The sequence below is a fragment of the Photinus pyralis genome, unplaced genomic scaffold (assembly GCF_008802855.1).
Source record: "Photinus pyralis isolate 1611_PpyrPB1 unplaced genomic scaffold, Ppyr1.3 Ppyr1.4_LG1, whole genome shotgun sequence".
Taxonomy (NCBI): domain Eukaryota; kingdom Metazoa; phylum Arthropoda; class Insecta; order Coleoptera; family Lampyridae; genus Photinus; species Photinus pyralis.
The window spans coordinates 62251817-62269542 of record NW_022170249.1 but is presented as its reverse complement, the minus strand read 5'-3'; the positions used below and the strand labels follow the sequence as shown (position 1 = coordinate 62269542).

The 17726-nt window shown below is 36.2% G+C and overlaps 2 protein-coding genes and 2 long non-coding RNA genes across 5 annotated transcripts in view; 2 read left to right on the top strand and 2 right to left on the bottom strand.

The window, feature by feature from the left end:
* LOC116160382 overlaps positions 1–8105 on the top strand; it is a 31364-nt gene extending 23259 nt beyond the window's left edge. The window contains exons 1-2 of one of the 2 annotated variants that reach the window (XR_004143200.1): positions 7274–7741; positions 7797–8105. The gene's annotated coding sequence lies outside the window, so the exon portion shown is untranslated. Of the gene's footprint in view, positions 1–7273; positions 7742–7796 lie in introns of those variants that run through there. The other variant, XR_004143199.1, reaches the window with a different exon arrangement.
* A 57-nt stretch (positions 8106–8162) lies between these two features.
* LOC116160384 lies at positions 8163–9486 on the bottom strand. The gene is made up of 3 exons (XR_004143201.1): positions 9353–9486; positions 9151–9300; positions 8163–9097 (listed from the first exon to the last, which is right to left on the bottom strand). It is a non-coding gene; the product is annotated as an uncharacterized LOC116160384 (long non-coding RNA).
* Positions 9487–9933: 447 nt separating this feature from the next.
* Positions 9934–10269, top strand: LOC116160388. The gene is made up of 2 exons (XR_004143204.1): positions 9934–10037; positions 10087–10269. It is a non-coding gene; the product is annotated as an uncharacterized LOC116160388 (long non-coding RNA).
* Positions 10270–14846: 4577 nt separating this feature from the next.
* On the bottom strand, positions 14847–17413 carry LOC116165394. The gene is made up of 2 exons (XM_031479817.1): positions 16765–17413; positions 14847–15283 (listed from the first exon to the last, which is right to left on the bottom strand). Exons 1-2 carry the CDS (start codon positions 17411–17413, stop codon positions 14847–14849), a joined length of 1086 nt encoding a protein of 361 aa, XP_031335677.1.
* Positions 17414–17726: the final 313 nt, after the last annotated feature.

Here is a 17726-nt window from a genome sequence, read left to right as displayed (position 1 = left end):
TATTGTCCAAAGTCGCCATGAGTTTTGAAGGAGGATCTTTAGTAGTAATAGGTGGCTTTAAAGTTTTCGGGTTAATATGTGTAGGACAGTACGGTAGAGCAGCGTGTCCTTGATGTAAATCCTTTGGGTATGTTAAATCAACTTCTAAAATATAACCTTCGTCTGCATCATCCGGAATCGTAGCGATATCGATGTTGGAGTCTACCCATTCAAAGCCTCCATATGGAAGATATTGACTCATACTCCATCCATACTGGTTATTGATGTCGTTGTACATTAGATAGACATCCGGTTTCGTTGAATCATATTTGAGCATATATTTGTTGTTTGCATGAGCTCTTCTTTTACAGCAGACTTGACTTAGCCCTCCACGAATACCCCGTTCGACAAAGAGAAACATATCCTGATCGGTAAGGAGTTCCAGCTCTTGTTGCGTGTATTTCAACATGGCATCCCAAGTAAAGCCTGGTAGTGTAAAATAGTGGGCCGGATCTAAATCATAAGTGCTAATACAGCTTGATCTAAACTGTTCAAAGACATCTGCAAGGAGTAGAATATCTGTCTTCATGTACAAGTCTACATATTGACCCAAGTTGCTGCAGTTAAATCTGTCCCACACCTCCTGAGCTCTACGATACATTTTTCTGGGACAGGGCTTATCTTCTAGCTTATTGTAGAAGTCATCTTGAGGAGGTAGAGTTGGCTCTTCGAAGCGGTCAAACGAGTCGAGGTAATCATACGGCATGACTCCTTTTTTAGTTAAAAGATTAAATTGATCCGCAGGTAGTGTAGAGAATTGCGCCTTGAGATTGGGAAATTCTGTCAGTGCTGACGATAGTTTATCTAGCCCCGACGCCATGAACCGGAAGCTATCGATAAACCTAAAGGAAACACGTGACTCATCGATATGTTTGGTGAAAGAAATATATTTCTCCTTGGTTATAGGGAGCAAGTCAATTTTGCCATCCATTCTAGTAGCAATATCTGCTACAACAAAGTGCGCGTCATATCCACTCAAGTTGTGGAACACCACCGGGATTGTATGAGTGTCCTGATAGTTGACGTTGCATCCCTCACATGCAGCTCCGCGGAAGTTGTTCTCCGGGATAAGATGATTGTGATCACGAACTTTCTTTTGTCCAGATTTAAATGACTGTTCGCAAATATGGCACTCCGTTGCTGCTTGAAATTCAAGCTCCTGCTGTGGAGTCATATGCATCTTGTAGGGACAAAGAAACACTGTAGATACATCTTCCGCAAGCTTATTCATCTCATCAGCAAACCATCGCATACTGTCCTCACCGCGGTAGCTGTTATAAAACGAAAGAGATTCGTCATATGAACATTTGAGGTAGTATCCTACAGCTGCTGGAATATGCTGTTGGTAGGCGGTCTTCTTCTCGCTAGGTTTCAGAACGCTCTCGAGATCTGCATATACGACAAAGGGGGCTTTTATTTTATTTTTAAAATTTTTAAACTTCAACATCTTTTTTTCCTCTGTAGGCATCTTGATGGCTGTATCATTCTTTTGTATGCAATCCTTAGTATGCTTATGTAATTTATCTTCAGAACGGTAAAAATGTAAACATCTATCGCAAATATACTTTTGCCTTTTTTCTTTGCTTAACTGCTTCGATACTAGCCGTGAAAGATTTTTTATCCAAACATAATGGAACTTGACCGATTGTTCGTAGCAGTCTTGCACTAAAAGCAGGTTCACATGTTTATCCCTCTTTTCCTTCGTTAGGTAGGTAGGCAACGTATTAAACTGGTCTTTTTTCTCCTGCTTCAGAATATACACGTTAATGGAGATGTTGTTTTGTTTTTCAAAGTTCGGAATTTGTCGCATAGTCATCGGAAACTGGATCCCTTTAAGCTTGAGCACGGAAGAGTAGTGAGGGTATTTAGACATTCTGTGGGGATTTTTATCAACAGGATACAACGCCGGAACCACCGCCCACGCAAAACAGGCATCATCATCATTCTTAACGTTAACGCATGACTTTTTTGATTGAATTTGTGAAGGTAGCTGAATATATGAAGAGCCAAGTTGAGGTGTGAATTTGTTAATATTAACCCCTAAATTGATAACAGCCTTAAGGGCCCAACCGCTGTCACGGTCTTGGAACTCCGATAATTTGGTCATTATCGGTTTCTCAACATTCTCCTTAAACCACTCTTCTATATCAGTACCCCTATATATTGCCGCATTTGATGTTGTAAAGTACTTATACTCATTAAGCATCTTTTCACCTTGAGTAATCGCAAATTCCCCGCAAAAAATCGCATTTACTTTCACAGCCTCATCTTGCTTCAACGCGTTATGAATTCGGCTTTTTAAGATTGTCTTACAGTCCATTAAGAAGTTGCCGGGGTCTTTATGTTTAAGATTAGTGATAACTCCAGTTCGTATTCTATTTCTAAACGCCGAACTGGAATCATCCCAATGAACGCGATGTTTTGCGGTTTCCTTTCTATTACTAAAAGCCGAAGTGGAGGTTCCTTTATTCGATGCTAAGCCATGACCCCTCTTTTGTTCTAATTTAAAATGTTTACGCATCGACTTAATATTACGTAAGCAAGCCTCAAGATGTTGTTTTTCACCTATAGACCAAGATCCGCGCATAGAATCCCTAATCCTACGTGAAGCTTTATCGCACTCTACTAGACCTTCCCTAACTGCTTTATCGCTATAATTAGTTCTAAGCACGCCTAAAATACCTGCAATATATTTCACTAAAACTGCAAACATCTTGTACGTCTAATAATAATAAGCTAAAAATAGCCTCGCCTAAATAATTGTTAGAAAAATGCTAAAAACTCGCCTAAATAATTACTGAAGCTAAAAATGCTAAATAATTGCTGATAATAAGCTAGAGAAATGCTAAACTCACCTACAATATATCGCTAAGAAAACAAACACACCTACAGATGGATCAGATTAAATCACAATGACTAAATGGGAAGAACCTGAATAATGTACCCCCTTTTATAGCATGTTGGTGATAGGCAGGAAACAGCGTCCGTTCATGTCAACAGGAAACTTACATCCGGTAAATTCTAATCAGCAGGAAACGTAAATGGCGGGAACAGGAAGCAGCATCCGGTCACGTCAACAGGAAGCAGCATCCGGTAAATTCTAATCAGCAGGAAACGTAAATGGCGGGAACAGGAAGCAACATCTGGTCATCGGCAGGAAGCAGCATCCGGTAAATTCTAATCAGCAGGAAACAGCGTCCGGGCACGTCAACAGGAAACTAACATCCGCTGTTGTAAACAGGATATCCTAATCAGCAGGATATGCTAATCAGCAGGAAACGTAAATGGCGGGAATAGGAAACAGCATCCGCTCTTCCAATCATCAAACCTTGTGTAGCTATTTTTAATGAGGTTTTCCTGTTTTTATCGCACTTGACGACTGAAACCCGTTCGAATGGGAAATTTGATAATAAAATGATCTCGATCTATAACTTTTAATTTTATTATACATACTGAAGCTTCGTCATTACATCATTAGCAATAATTGATGGATTGTAATGTAAGATTTCCTCTAAACACATTTTTCTGAAATATACTTCTATGCACAGCTGATTAATTAAGTATCTAGCATCTTCGTATACATCAGCGATAGGCGCGGTCTCCTTATTACTTCTTTTCAAGTCAACCATTTTATTGATAAATATCCGGTAAAAGGTAGCGAAGTTATAGGACCCTAGTTGTTGTAGTCTTGAGTTTATTGCATATTTCATGTTGAACAACTCCTCAATCTCGTTTCTATGCATGCAGCATGATTGATTAAATTGTCGAATATCGATGGTGGTTATAATTTTATCCGAATCATCGGTAAATTTCCAGTTATAAAGTAAGCCTAAAGTGTCACTTAATGGTTCATAGTAATCTTCATAGTTGACGTCTTCATAGATGAGGTCTTCAGCAGACCAACATTTTTCTGTTTTCTTTGATCGATATAGCTGTATTTCGGTATAGGGCTGCCATTTTAAAAGATTGTTCCAATCTTCAACAGTCAATATGACACCGCAACCCTCGCTCTTGCAAGAGAGGCGTAAAACAGGTTCCTGATGAAAACAAGTGCTATAACCTATTTCAATATCCTTACTATCACTGAGAACGTATCGTACAGCACCAATTAACGTTTCCTTTGTCGCTTGATAATATATTTCTGCTAATTCCTCTTCTAAATACCCGTATGATGTTGATGATGGCGATGTCGCAACATCAGACGATGATGTACAGGACCAGCAGTTACACATGTTATCACCTTCACTCTTGTAGTTAGACTAAATTATAGGAAAAACTTATAGATGGTATGAATCAATAGCGTAGTGGAGAGGGAAACAGCATGATGCGATTTAAGAACCTTAGCCTCCTTACCAGCAGGTTTATCCTCTAGGAATCAATCATCTTGCTAACTAATACAATGACCTTGTCTACCAGGTCCAACGGGTTTGCCAATTAGTCCAGGTGGTTTGTCATCAGCTTGTCAACAGGTTCAACGGGTTTGTTTATTCATATCGGTACCAAATCGGTTCAAAGCTGTTCAATAGCGGGTCAACATCGGTTCAGAGACGGTTCACAGCTGTCCAAAACCGGTTCAAAGCAGTTCGAAAGCGGTTCAGAAGCGGTTCAAAGCAGTTCGAAAGCGGTTCAGAGGCGGTTCAAAACCGGTTCAAAGCAGTTCGAAAGCGGTTCAGAGACGGTTCAAAGCAGTTCGAAAGCGGTTCAGAGGCGGTTCATAGCGGTCCCCAGCTGTCCAAAACCGATTCAAAGCAGTTCTAAAGCGGGTCAACATCGGTTCAGAGACGGTTCAAAGCAGTTCGAAAGCGGTTCAAAGCAGTTCGAAAGCGGTCCAACGGCTTTTTCAACTGATCCAAGGGCTCTACCTATCTGATCTAACGGCTTTGCCAACTGTTCCAGCGGGGTTTGCTAACTGACCTAAAGGAGGTGTGATCCTTTTAATTCCCATAGCTTGCTTTTCCGTAAAGGCATAAAGGGGTTCAGAACAGAGGACAGAAACCATTTGGTGTTGTGTTGTCGAGAAGAGCAGCCCTTCAACGATGTCTAAAGCGTGTAATTGGGGAAGACCTTGTAACTGTAGCGACTGTCGACCTGAGCTAAAGGAAAAATGTGAAATTTGCTGCGAGAGAGAAGGATACCGCGTTGGAAGTACTTTAAGAAAAGACAGAAAGGGGATAAAGTACTATGACTTTGAAACTTGTTGTCAACAATGCTATCAGGAAAATTATGGCGAGAGAGAAGAACGAATCTTTAACATGATGCTGCAAATTCTCGAGGATTCGATTAAAAATCCTCCCAAAAAGCCTCAACCTGTCCCTGTCTACGTTACCGAGCGAAAAGAAATTAAAGAGGTGTTGTGCAGATTATTCAGAAAAGAACTGTATATGTGTGAAGATGATAGATGTCGACGCAGAATACCGCAAATTCTTGATAAACTTAAAGTGAAGATTGTTTGGGAAAACAAGAACGGCGGGAAATTTGAATATGAAAGTGACGAAATTGGATACGATCATACGACTGGCTGGTTTGAACAGTATATTTTACCTGAGATAATAAAGAAAATATCGGGACCTATTTGGGTTAAAACATTGCAAATTTCCCCTACATATAGATTACCTAAGGTCGTATATGTAACAAAGGGCTAAGTTCTCCGTAGATAATGGTATAGAAAACATTTATAGTGAGGCTGATAATTTTTGCAAGAGACTACACTTCAAATTAATCTACGAAACTGTTAAAGTCGCTAAAGGTTGGTAATCCTATATACCTTGAAGATCATTTAGGAGAACCTATAATGGGTCACTTCGATGCTGAAGAAATGTAGAAAACAGCTCATCCGAGAAAGTTTTAAGGCGTAAAGGAGACAGTTAGTCGTTTACTGTAGCAATACTGATATCAATTAAGTAGCTCCGTACATGAGAAGAATATGTAAACGAATTGAAGAAATGGTAATATCGAGATATAAGCGATGAAGAGGAAAGTGTGGAACGGAATAAAAGAAAGAGTAATGTGAAGAAGAAAATCAGAAGGAAGAAAAAAGAGCTGTACAATAGCAAGTTTTGCTTAAAAAGCTCATTCTCAGACTCGTTTGTATGGTTTGACACAATGAAACAAAAAAAATAAAATTTATATCTTGCGAGCTTGGTCCTATGCTTACAGAGAAGCAAGAAAGGGTCCGTGGGAAACTGTCACATTAGATAGGTACCGCTTCAAATGTAAAATAGAACGCATTGCAGCTGTTTTGGAGCCCATATTATGTAATCGTATTAAGATGTATCAATTGCAATAAAGTAAAAATGATTGAATTTGGTTGTTTTATTTAGAAAATGACTAAATTACATGAGTATTATAAATATAATAAACGTTAGATAAAGCGCAACAACAAAGTGAGCGTACATGATAGTAGCAACATGCTTCTAATTTAGGTAAAGCTGGTTCTTCTTCCACCTCGGTGACATTTTGCGATAGAGTTTTTTTGAATGAAATCGGCTTTTTCTTTTCCTTTAACGTATACTTGGTCTGATGATGATATTAACTGGCGAAGTATAATTGGAAACATGTAGGATGGCGTATGACCATGCTCCCATTTAATTCCGTGATGGTTATGGATTAGCCAGGTAGCTTGACGTTGTAAGCCATCTGCTTTCCATTATAAATTGCAAGCTCTTTCGGTAAATCCGTTTCTTGTTTTAAAGACTTGTACATCGATTTCCCTTGACATTATGTCGTCGAAGGAACACTGAATATTGATTTCCAAAATAACAAAATGCATACTTGTCGGGCGAGCACTTTTACGCAAATACCTGATTATGTAAAATCAAAATTATAGTATTATTCAGTATAAAGCGGTCACATCATCCAATGCAATTTTATAGATAACGCGCTTCTTCGGTTCTATTGTTATCAATATGACACCTTTGGCTTAAACGCCTACAAGTTCTAACGGTTTCCTGTTAGTCTTGCACCTATATATCCTCGAGTCTAACTATTATGTCCCGCAAAATTTCTAGAAAGAATTTATACTTTTCCTATTAAAACAATGCAACTATATAGGTGTCCTTGAGTCGTAATCTTAAGCTAATTATTTCATCAGCTACGCTTTACGAAATTATCAATGGCGGCAGCTCGTGAGTAAATAGAATATAGGTATCGTTAAACTTTAGTTATAACAAAATTTAAAATCTACTCATCTCCAGGGCATAACGATAGTCGATGTAGTGAAACAGCCGGCTTTTGAATAGGTCGAGGTCGAGGTAATACTCAAAAGGTATATGGAATTGGTCAATGAAACGAAAAGTATGTATTCAAGTTTATCGTATCACCTTCAAAGTAGACCTCCTTCTAAAATAATACACTACCTACGAGCATACTAATTTTTGAAGGTCTTCAGACTTCGGGAACCCCCCGCAACGTACGCATTTTCAAAACTAATAGGGTGCTTTGATCGATAATAATACAAATCTATCACCGGCCTGTACCAACTGTTTTACCTATATAATATCAGGTATGGCGATATTGAATATAATGAGTGAAGGATGTAAATTTTTATTGCGTGTTTATCTGCATACCCCTTTGTATCAAGCTTCCTATGACATCGTTTGTCACATAGCTGTGCAATCTGTGCAGGTTTCCTGTCTAAATGGATAGCAATAAATAAAACTCCTCCTAGAAATCGTTTGATAGGCATTTGTTACGAGGATGGCGGGTAAGAATGAGCTCTTTTCTATTTTTCATCAAACTTAATGTATGTAATTTTTCAGCTCAAGGTGCGGCCATCGTCTTTGGGCCTTTGCAGACGGCCTATGGTAAATACACCGCATATCTATCACACGTTTAACCATATATTTGTAGAACGAGAACTCCGAACATATCTCATACATAAATATGGATCTGTAAGTACTTTTCATGCATCATACCGTATTTTAATTAGCTCTTATTTAGGAACATGTTGCGATTTTACGGGGTCGGGGAGCAATCCCCGGCTCCATAAAAGTGGAGGAGGCCCTCTTCCAGGGAAAGAGGTTCCAGGTCTATAAAGACCTGGAACTCCAGCACACCTATTGGGTGTTCTATGTAAGTGTTATCATTTCAATTATAATGTATACTTCAATGAATTTTTTTTTTCCAGAATTAATAAACCTGTTAAATTTTGTTCTGTTTTTCTTATCCGCCCCACTGCATAGATTATGATTGTATCCGTGTTCTAAGCTCTTACCTAAAATAGTAAGATGCAGTGGTTAGGTATTTATCCATAATGCTATACGGTGTTATCCTTTCTCTCGTAAAAAGTCTTAAGGCGCCAGAAGCATCTCTATCCTAGTTTGGAATTAAGAAGCTTGCCTTATCACAGATATTATCAGCACATAAACTTAGTTCCCAAGAAAAATTGCGAAAACTTGTGAAACTTTAAACAGCAGCGAAATCTATAGCATTACATTAACTCGAGCTATAAAAAATTTATATCCTATAACTTTGATTGCTAGAATTAATAACACATCTGTTTTAAATCGTACGCTTACACGTATTATGAAGGTACTGCTCAAGTGTATCAATTTGATTTAAGAAGCGTGTCGTATCACAGATATTAACAGTACATAAAGTTAGCTTCCTTTCTCCCGTAAACAAGTCTTGAGGCACCTCCTCCCACCCAACGTCCATCTCTATCCTGTTTGGGATTAAGAAGTCTGCCTTAGCACGGGTATTATCACCATATAAACTTAAATCCAAGAAAAATTATCAAAATTTGTGAGAGTTTATATAACAGCACTATTCTAACTAGAGTAATAAAAATTCATATCCTAGCACTTTGATTGCAGGAATTAATAACACATCGATATGAAGGTTATATGATAAGCCTTTTCTTAATATAGATATAGCTAAAGTTGGTGTAATACATAATATTCACAATGTTATCTTATTTATCGCAACGGCATTATCCTCTACCTACTTCCCATCAATAAATCTAAGATATTATAGGTATTATAATAATAAAGCTACGGCGCTTGCGACCGTTTAACCATGATGATGATGAAGGCAATCCTCCATTGAGGTTTGATATCGGCTAAAAAAGATATCAATGTAGACTTTTTATTACAAAATAATTTTGATACTCACGGTCCAACTCTGATGTAGACTATGTTTTCTGCGGTCGGCTTATTACTTATAAACGCCCATATAAAATAATCGGCAAAGAAGGGTTCCATATACAATAAAATGTCATGCTTTTCATTAAACTGCAAATTATGCGCGCAAGGACACGTATCCCTAAGAAAAGTAAATTATAAGCAACTAAAAGGGCGAAGACAAGATCACTTACCCGAGGTATATAAGAAGGCGCCTGTCTGTATACCCACATGCACTTATTGAAATCAGATTGCTGATGCTCCATAATTGTCCCACGTTTTAAATGTTGCGGAACGTCGAATTTATACAGAACGTACTTCCGTAAAGATATACACATTTCCAATCAAGGGAGATTTTCGAACTTTACGCATTCAGACACAATAAAAACCTCCATAGGTACCGGTACTAATATGGAAATGAAATGGTATAAAAAGTACCTTATCACATTATTCGCTATAAATAAACACTATCGCAAGATTGCAACTTCCCATACCAAATGAATAATGAAATCCGCGCGTGCTGCTATTTTTTTCTCTTTATAAAATTAGGAGGATAACTTTAACGTCTTAAACCCACCCAACAGGGTACTACATAAAACTACGGAGTAGTTCATACGTCTTGGTCCCTAACCATGGAAAATTCCCACGAACTATAAACCTGGAGCTACTGAGGTAGCTATCGTTCCTATGAAATAACTCATACGGTCCCCCTACCGCCCCTACCATCAAAAGCTGATGCTATAATTAAACACTATCGCATTATAGTAAGATTGCAGCATCCCGTCCAAACGCGGTTATTTTCTTTCTATAAAAAACACCATGACTCCACATCGCACCGCACGTAGCTTCAACGGCAGCTTCAACCACCTTAAAATCCTGGTAAATATTCCGCTAAGACATATTTTGCATTTTAAGAGTCTATTTGTAGAACGGCCTCGACCAAATGGAGAATTTACAGTTAGGTATGAATAACAATGCTGTCATTCGAAAAATGGAGGCGTTGCCGCCATCGGTCCTCTTCGCCGCTAATTTTATGTAAGTAAGCGCTTTAATTGTAATAATAAACTTCAAATCACTATTTCAGCTCTAAATAAAAACACCCTACATTTTGTTTGTTGTTTTTTCCCTGCCCACTCCTGTTCTAGTTATAGGGAACCTACCTCCGAGATGGAATTATAGGTAAGAATGAGGGTCCTCGCACCTGTCTCCTGAAATTACAATTTCCTACCCTAGTCGCATCAATCTAATAGAGGGAGTCGGATGAAAATATACCTCTATATGCATTACGACGCCAATAGATGGCGCCTCCGTATCAAATCGCTATTTCAGCTCTAAATAAAAACGCCCTACATTTTGTTTTTGTTGTTTTATTTCCCTACCCACCCCTGTTCTGGTTATAGGTTAGAATGAGGCCCCCTTGTGTATGTCTCTCAAATGGGGGAGCTACCTCCGAGATGGAATTATAGGTTAGAATTCTCCCCCCTTGCATCTCTCTCCTGAACCCTCATATCTAACCGTTTGATGTCGCATCAATCTAATAGAGGGAGCCGGTTGAAAATATACCTCTATATATGCATAGATACGATCCAAGCATTATACCATAATAGTCTAATTAGCTCATGTTATGCTATAGGACTTGTAATCCCGGTTCGAATCCGTTCCATTTAAAATAGGTTCCATATAAATACAACTATCCAAGCATTATACCATAATAGTCTAATTAGCTCAGTGGTTATGCTATAGGACTTGTAATCCAATGGTTGACGGTTCGAATCCGTTCCATTTAAAAAAATTTTTCAGGGTACGAAGGGGTCGAAGTTTGAGGATTCCAAGATGGCGTCCAAGAACTTGAGGATACCAAGATGGCGTCCAAGAACTTGAGGATTCCAAGAACTTGAGGATACCAAGAACTTGAGGATTCCAAGATGGCGTCCAAGAACTTGAGGATTCCAAGAACTTAAGGATACCAAGAACTTGAGGATACCAAGAACTTGAGGATTCCAAGATAGCGTCCAAATGACGCCTGCGCAAAGATGGTGTCCAAATGACGCCTGCGCAAAGGGGCGGGGCGCGCATGCGCACTGACCAGAAGTGCTCAAAAAAAGCCCAAACGAACCTTAGAATTCCTTATGGGAAATTACATGTAATTTGGCCGGAAGTTGTGCTAGAACCCGTGCAGCCCCTTTACTATTGAGAGGACAATTAAGGAAAAGCATGCATTCCCGAATGAAAACGCAAGTATGCTGGGAAACAATTTAGCAATTTTAAAGTGTTATTTATCAAAATTTAAAACCATGAAAATCAATTTATTAAAAAAAGGCTCAGGCATGAAACGCATGAATAGTAATATTAATAGTACACGTAAATTAGTATGGAAAACTATCGAAAGTAGTTTTAGGAATAGGTTGTTAACAGGTATTATTGCAAATTTGGATATAAAGGATCCCATAGATTTTCTACGCAATGCATACTATAGTTTTGCAAGAAAAATTAAACTCTTGCTAAAAAAAATCAATGCTGAAGGTCAATACTTATCTAGCATGCAATTTTGTTCAACCAAAATCGTTAGAGATAGCTTTAAAAACGTTTGCAACACGAAATGCTACAATTGATTCTGGAGTTAATCTTAAACAATGGTACCAAGATAATGTGCTAGATAAATTGGAAGCTAAATTGAGTGAATTTGCAGGTAAAAATTCTGGGTTTGCGTTACATGAAGTGCTATATTTCAAAATAAATGCTAATTCGTATATACCGTTGAATGGTGGATGATTTTCAACATATGTTGAACTTCCAAAATTTATAGCTACAAAACATGCGGTAAATAATGTGCAAAATGATGATCAATATTGTTTCCTTTGCTCTATAATGGCAGCTATGTATAAAATATCAAGAAACGCGCAAAGAACAAGCAACTATCCCCATTTTAGCACTGTATTAAATTATGATACAATAGATTTTCCTATTAAATTTTGTGACATAAAAAAATTTGAAAAATTAAATAATTTATCAATTAACGTTTATTGTGTAGATGACAATAAAGTGCTTCCATTTTTATTAAGTGAAAATGTTACATGTAATAGAGAGCCTATAAATTTACTAGCGATTTTTGTTGGTATCAAAAATGGAATATCTTTCTATCATTTTTCATGGATAAAAAATATGTCTGCACTATTTTCCAAGCAGCAGTCTCGTCATAATGGTGCACTTATGGTTTGTCATAGGTGTCTAAATAACTTTACCTCTACTTTCAGTCTTACAAAGCATGCTCGTTACTGCAACCAGTTAAATTCGAGCCAAGTAACTTTACCAAATGGCAACGATGAATATCTTCACTTTAAACATTTCTCATACCAAAAAAAAGTACCTTTTGTTATTTATGCTGATTTAGAATGCATTTTGGGAAAATGTGATCGAGAAGCGCAAAACAGTACAGAATATATTCAAAAACATACCCCTTTTAGCATTGCTTATTATTTATAATGTAGTTATGATGATTCTCAATCAAAATTTAATTTATATAGAGGGAAAAACTGTATTGAATGGTTTAGTTCGGAGTTGATCAATATTGCTAATCATACCATGCAGATATTAAATAAAGTGGTGCCATTGAGAAATTTAACTCAAACAGAAATCGATAATTTTCATTCTGCTACTGTATGCCACATTTGCAATAAAGCTTTTTCACAGAACGACGTAAAAGTGAGGGATCATTGTCATCAAAGCGGAAATTATAACGGTCCGGCACATGATTTCTGCAACATTAATTATAAAGATTCATCGGTGATACCTGTTATATTCCACAATCTAACAGGATATGACGCACATTTTATAATTAAAAGTTTGATAGTAGATTTCCCTGGTCATATTACTTTATTACCATTAAACAAAGAAAGATACATTTCATTTAGCAAATACGTATCCAACACCAAGATTAAATTTAGATTTATCGATTCGTTTAGATTTTTGAGCAGTACCTAGCATTGATAAGTTGTCTTCGTATTTGGAAGATAATAAAAAAACAATAACAAGGTTTTACTGTAAGAATGACCTTGAATTTCAGTTATTAACTAGGAAAGGTGTTTATTTGTTACTCAGTTGTAAACGTTGATTAACAAGACAAAACGCAAACGAGTAAACGTCATCTTTAAACGCTACTGACTTGTAAAACTGACAGCTGACGTGTAAAAATTTTACAAGTTAGTAATCTAGTAATTTCATTGGCCAGATTTAATGCGAAGTCTCTGTTACATGGATAATATGATATTTTAGACATTTCTTTGAGATCAATTTAAGAACTAATTATTTACGTTTACTATTGTTTACAAATGAGTAACAAATAAAATATTGTACATTATACGCCAGGTAATAGTTTTTACTGGCTCTAGGAGATGACAGGCTCGCCTGACGGCTCGCCAGTCAACTTCTCCTATCGCCAGTAAAACACTCACTTACCTGGCTAATAATGTAAAATACTATTTTCCCTACGAATAGGTCGACAGTTGGACAAAATTAAATGATGACACTTTACCATCCAAAGAGAAGTTTTTTAGTCATTTGTACAATGAGAATATTAGTAACGATGAATACGCTCATGCTAATCAAGTTTGGAGTGCATTCAATATTAGAAATTTAGGTGAATATTCAGATTTATATTTAAAAACAGATGTTTTACTTCTATCGGATATATTTGAAAACTTTAGACACACTTGTTTGGAAACATACAAATTGGATCCATGTCACTACTATACAGCCCCTGGTTTAGCGTTTGATGCAATGTTGAAAATTACAGACGTTAAGCTGAAACTTCTAACTGATATTGATCAAGTCATGTTCATAGAACGTGGAATTAGAGGTGGTATAACACAATGTTCCAATAGATATGGTAAAGAAAATAATATGTATATGGGGGAAAAATATAATTCAAACGCTGAAATACCATATTTAATGTATTATGACGTAAACAATTTATATGGCGCAGGGATGTCTCAATATTTGCCATATGATGAATTCCAATTTTTAAATGATTTTAATATTAACGATATAATTACACATCCTGATCATTCCGATATAGGATATATTTTAGAATGCGATTTTGATTACCCCCAACAACTGCATGATTTGCATAGTGATCTACCTTTAGCTCCAGAACATATGATTCCTCCTCAGTCCCAGTCGAAAGAGAACAAATTAATGTTAACGTTATATTCAAAACGAAACTACATTATACATTATAGAAATTTAAAAATGTATTTGCAATGCGGATTACAATTAATCAAAGTGCATAAGGTGTTACGATTCAAACAATCACAATGGTTAAAAAAATATATTGATTTGAATACAATAATGAGACAGAGATCGAAAAACGAATTTGATATAAATTTTTTTATAAGACTATGAATCTGCAATGAATACCATTACAATTGATGATTATAAGGATGTATTGTTCAACTGTAATAACAACCGATTCCAATACTTAATTATTTCCAAAAAACATGATGTATACACAATCAAGCAAAATAAGCTAGTTTTAAGCTCTCACGATGATAAGCGGATAATCAGTTCTAGAATTACTGATACAAAGGCATGGGGATATATGTCTAGGTAGTTTTAGTTTATGATAATGTTATTGTATAATCAAACCATTTGTTTAATATTTAATAAATAAATTTATTTGAATGTAAATAATTACATTACGTTGTTTTTATTAATCCATTGATTATGAGATTTATCTAAACCTAACCACGTCACATAAATTTCATTGCCACGTTTCTTCAAAACCTTTTCAATGAGATATACATCATGATTCTTAGTCTTCTGTAGCTCATATTCATAGAATCCTCCCGCTATTGGCTTCCCATGCATGTCTTCCAGTAAATAATGCACTGGATTGCTTACTCTAATGTTGATAATCTTGAAGAGTTCTGTAGACCAATTTGGCGTATACCCTTTTTCGAAAATATTTTTAAATTTACTAATTCGAACAACATCGCCAATTTTTAAATGTTGCTTGCCAAATATTTTTATATGCTCGTAAACCTTCAATTTCGTTTGTGGACTGACTGCAACAGGTCGCATTCCAGTTGTATGGTGTTTTGTGTTGTTATACTCTTTGGTGACTTCATCTAATTTATTCATCCATTTGTATTCACCATGTAAATGAAAATTTTTAAATATTTTACTCTTTAGAGTGCGAATCATACGTTCTGCCATTGACGCTTTTTGCACACTATATACAGAATAATGATTTATTTTATTTTGATTCATTAAACACTCAAATTTGTTATTGTAAAATTCTTTTCCATTATCAGTTTGTAAATTTGTTGGTGATCGATTAGAATTTTTGAGAATTTGTTGAAAGGACTGCGCAACTTCATCGCCCGTTTTAGATTTAAGTGACTTTGTCCATACAAATTTTGAAAATGCATCGATTACAACCAAAATGTATTTATAGCCTCGGTTCTCCTTTGCATATGCACCAAATTCGGCTAAATCAGCTTGCCATAAATCATCGTATCCCTTGATCGTTGTGTACCTTCGAGGAAAATTTTTTCGAGCAGGCTTAAACAATTCATTTATAACTTGCTCTTTAGGCGTTAGAGACATATCTGTTACTGGGCACTATATGATTATTTTCAACGTTCGCAACAATTTATAACCGCGTCATCGGAATATTTTTTGTTTCAAGATTTTCAATATCTCTAGCAATCACACCCATGTCGGCATATATACGCTTTATTTTCTTTTCAAGATCTAAATCTTTTTGCTCAAAGTGCTCGGCCAATATTTTTTTGATCTCAAAATCAATATACACTTTGTTATTTTGTTGTGTTAGTGATTTCCTTAATTCTGCAATTTCATCTGTAATACCTTGATGTAGAGAATTTTTATTTATTTGTAATTCATCAATTTTGTTCTTAATAACATAATCAAAATATTTCTTTAACTCGTCAATTTCATGTTCTAGGAATGTTCTATTAATTCCATCGTTATCTTCCTGAGGGCCAGCCAAATTAACAAGCCGTTTGTCTTGTACATCAAAATAATCATTATTTAGTGTTAAGGTTTGACCTTTAATTACAGCGTCCGTATAATGTTCAGCCTGCGCAACATTGGATAATTTTTTATTGTCAATGTCAAAATCACCATCTTCAGTCAGATTAAAACCGTTACCGGTTTGCCCCCTAAAAGAGCTTCCAGTGATGTTTAATGATGGTGAATATGAATACCGTCCAAACTTATCGATGCTCATCGCTGTTAAAACTGACATTTGATTCACAAAGCAATGCTATTTATATCCGGTTTAAAAAATTGTAGTTACTAAACGGATTTTTTATATAACCTGCCTCGTATAATTCTTCAATAATTGAAATTATATCATTACGATGTCCTGTATGTCCTGCTTCCTTTTCGCCCCATTTCACTTGAAGTTCATCTATTAATTCATGCACATCATTCCAATATCTATGTGACGTATGTGTTACAACTTGTTTAAATAAAGGCAATCCTCTACCCGTTTTGTTTGAATAAGATGATGATGATGATGATGGGGATACATATTTAACGTAGCGTTTATATTTATAGGATTTGCTCCCTTTAAGCTGACCATCGACAGTATGACCGCGTCTATTTGCAAATGTCTTATCCAAAATTTCACGATAATTTTTCTCATCGCTTTGTGCAATTGTATTGGGATCAGGAGTGTTCATAACTAAAAGTTGATATAATCCGGATGTTCCCCGATAGGTCTTATTTTTAATCACCAGATTTGGACCCTGAAATTTAATCAAACTATCACCTATCTTCAAACTATTTGACTCTATATCATAATGCATGCCAAATGTAGTATCAATGCTTTTCTTTGTATCTTTAATCATAAACTCTACATATTTTCTTGGTAGACTATCAAATTGTTGTAGAAATGTGTTAATGTTAGATTCGTTTAACATAACAGCAACACGATCATCGGCTTTTTCATCATCACCATGGATATCAGCTTCCTGTTCATCATCATCGTCTTGGATATCTGCACTAACAGCCTGTTCATCATGTTCCCGTTCATCCTGATTCTTATTCTGTTCAAGCCGATCAAAATATAGTTCTCTATTCTGTTCGTCTTGATCAATTATTGGTTTTTTGTCTTCCATTTTTAACAAATTTTGCTGGTCAGGCAGCTTTGTAACATTCATTGCAATCTCTTTTAAAGGATCTATTACAGGTTTATATCTCTCTCCAATAAACTCTTCGCTGATCATTTTTCCCTTCTTAAGAAGTTTCAATTTTTCTCGAATGGTGTTACGCACAGCAACAAGTTTAAGACGTTTATGATGTAGTTCTTTAGTGTTCATTACTCAAACGCTTTAAGTTAAGGAATGACTGTAAACCACATTAATATTTATAGATATATGAATTCATCAAACCCCTTTCGATATCGACCTTTGTTTATTTCACAGTCTTTATTAATTACCAGAAATGAATATGGTCCCGAAGACCAACATTTCGCGCATAGTTCATAAAATTTAGCAAAAGTCATATCAGTATTCACATGATCCCGATAGATGTGCTGTA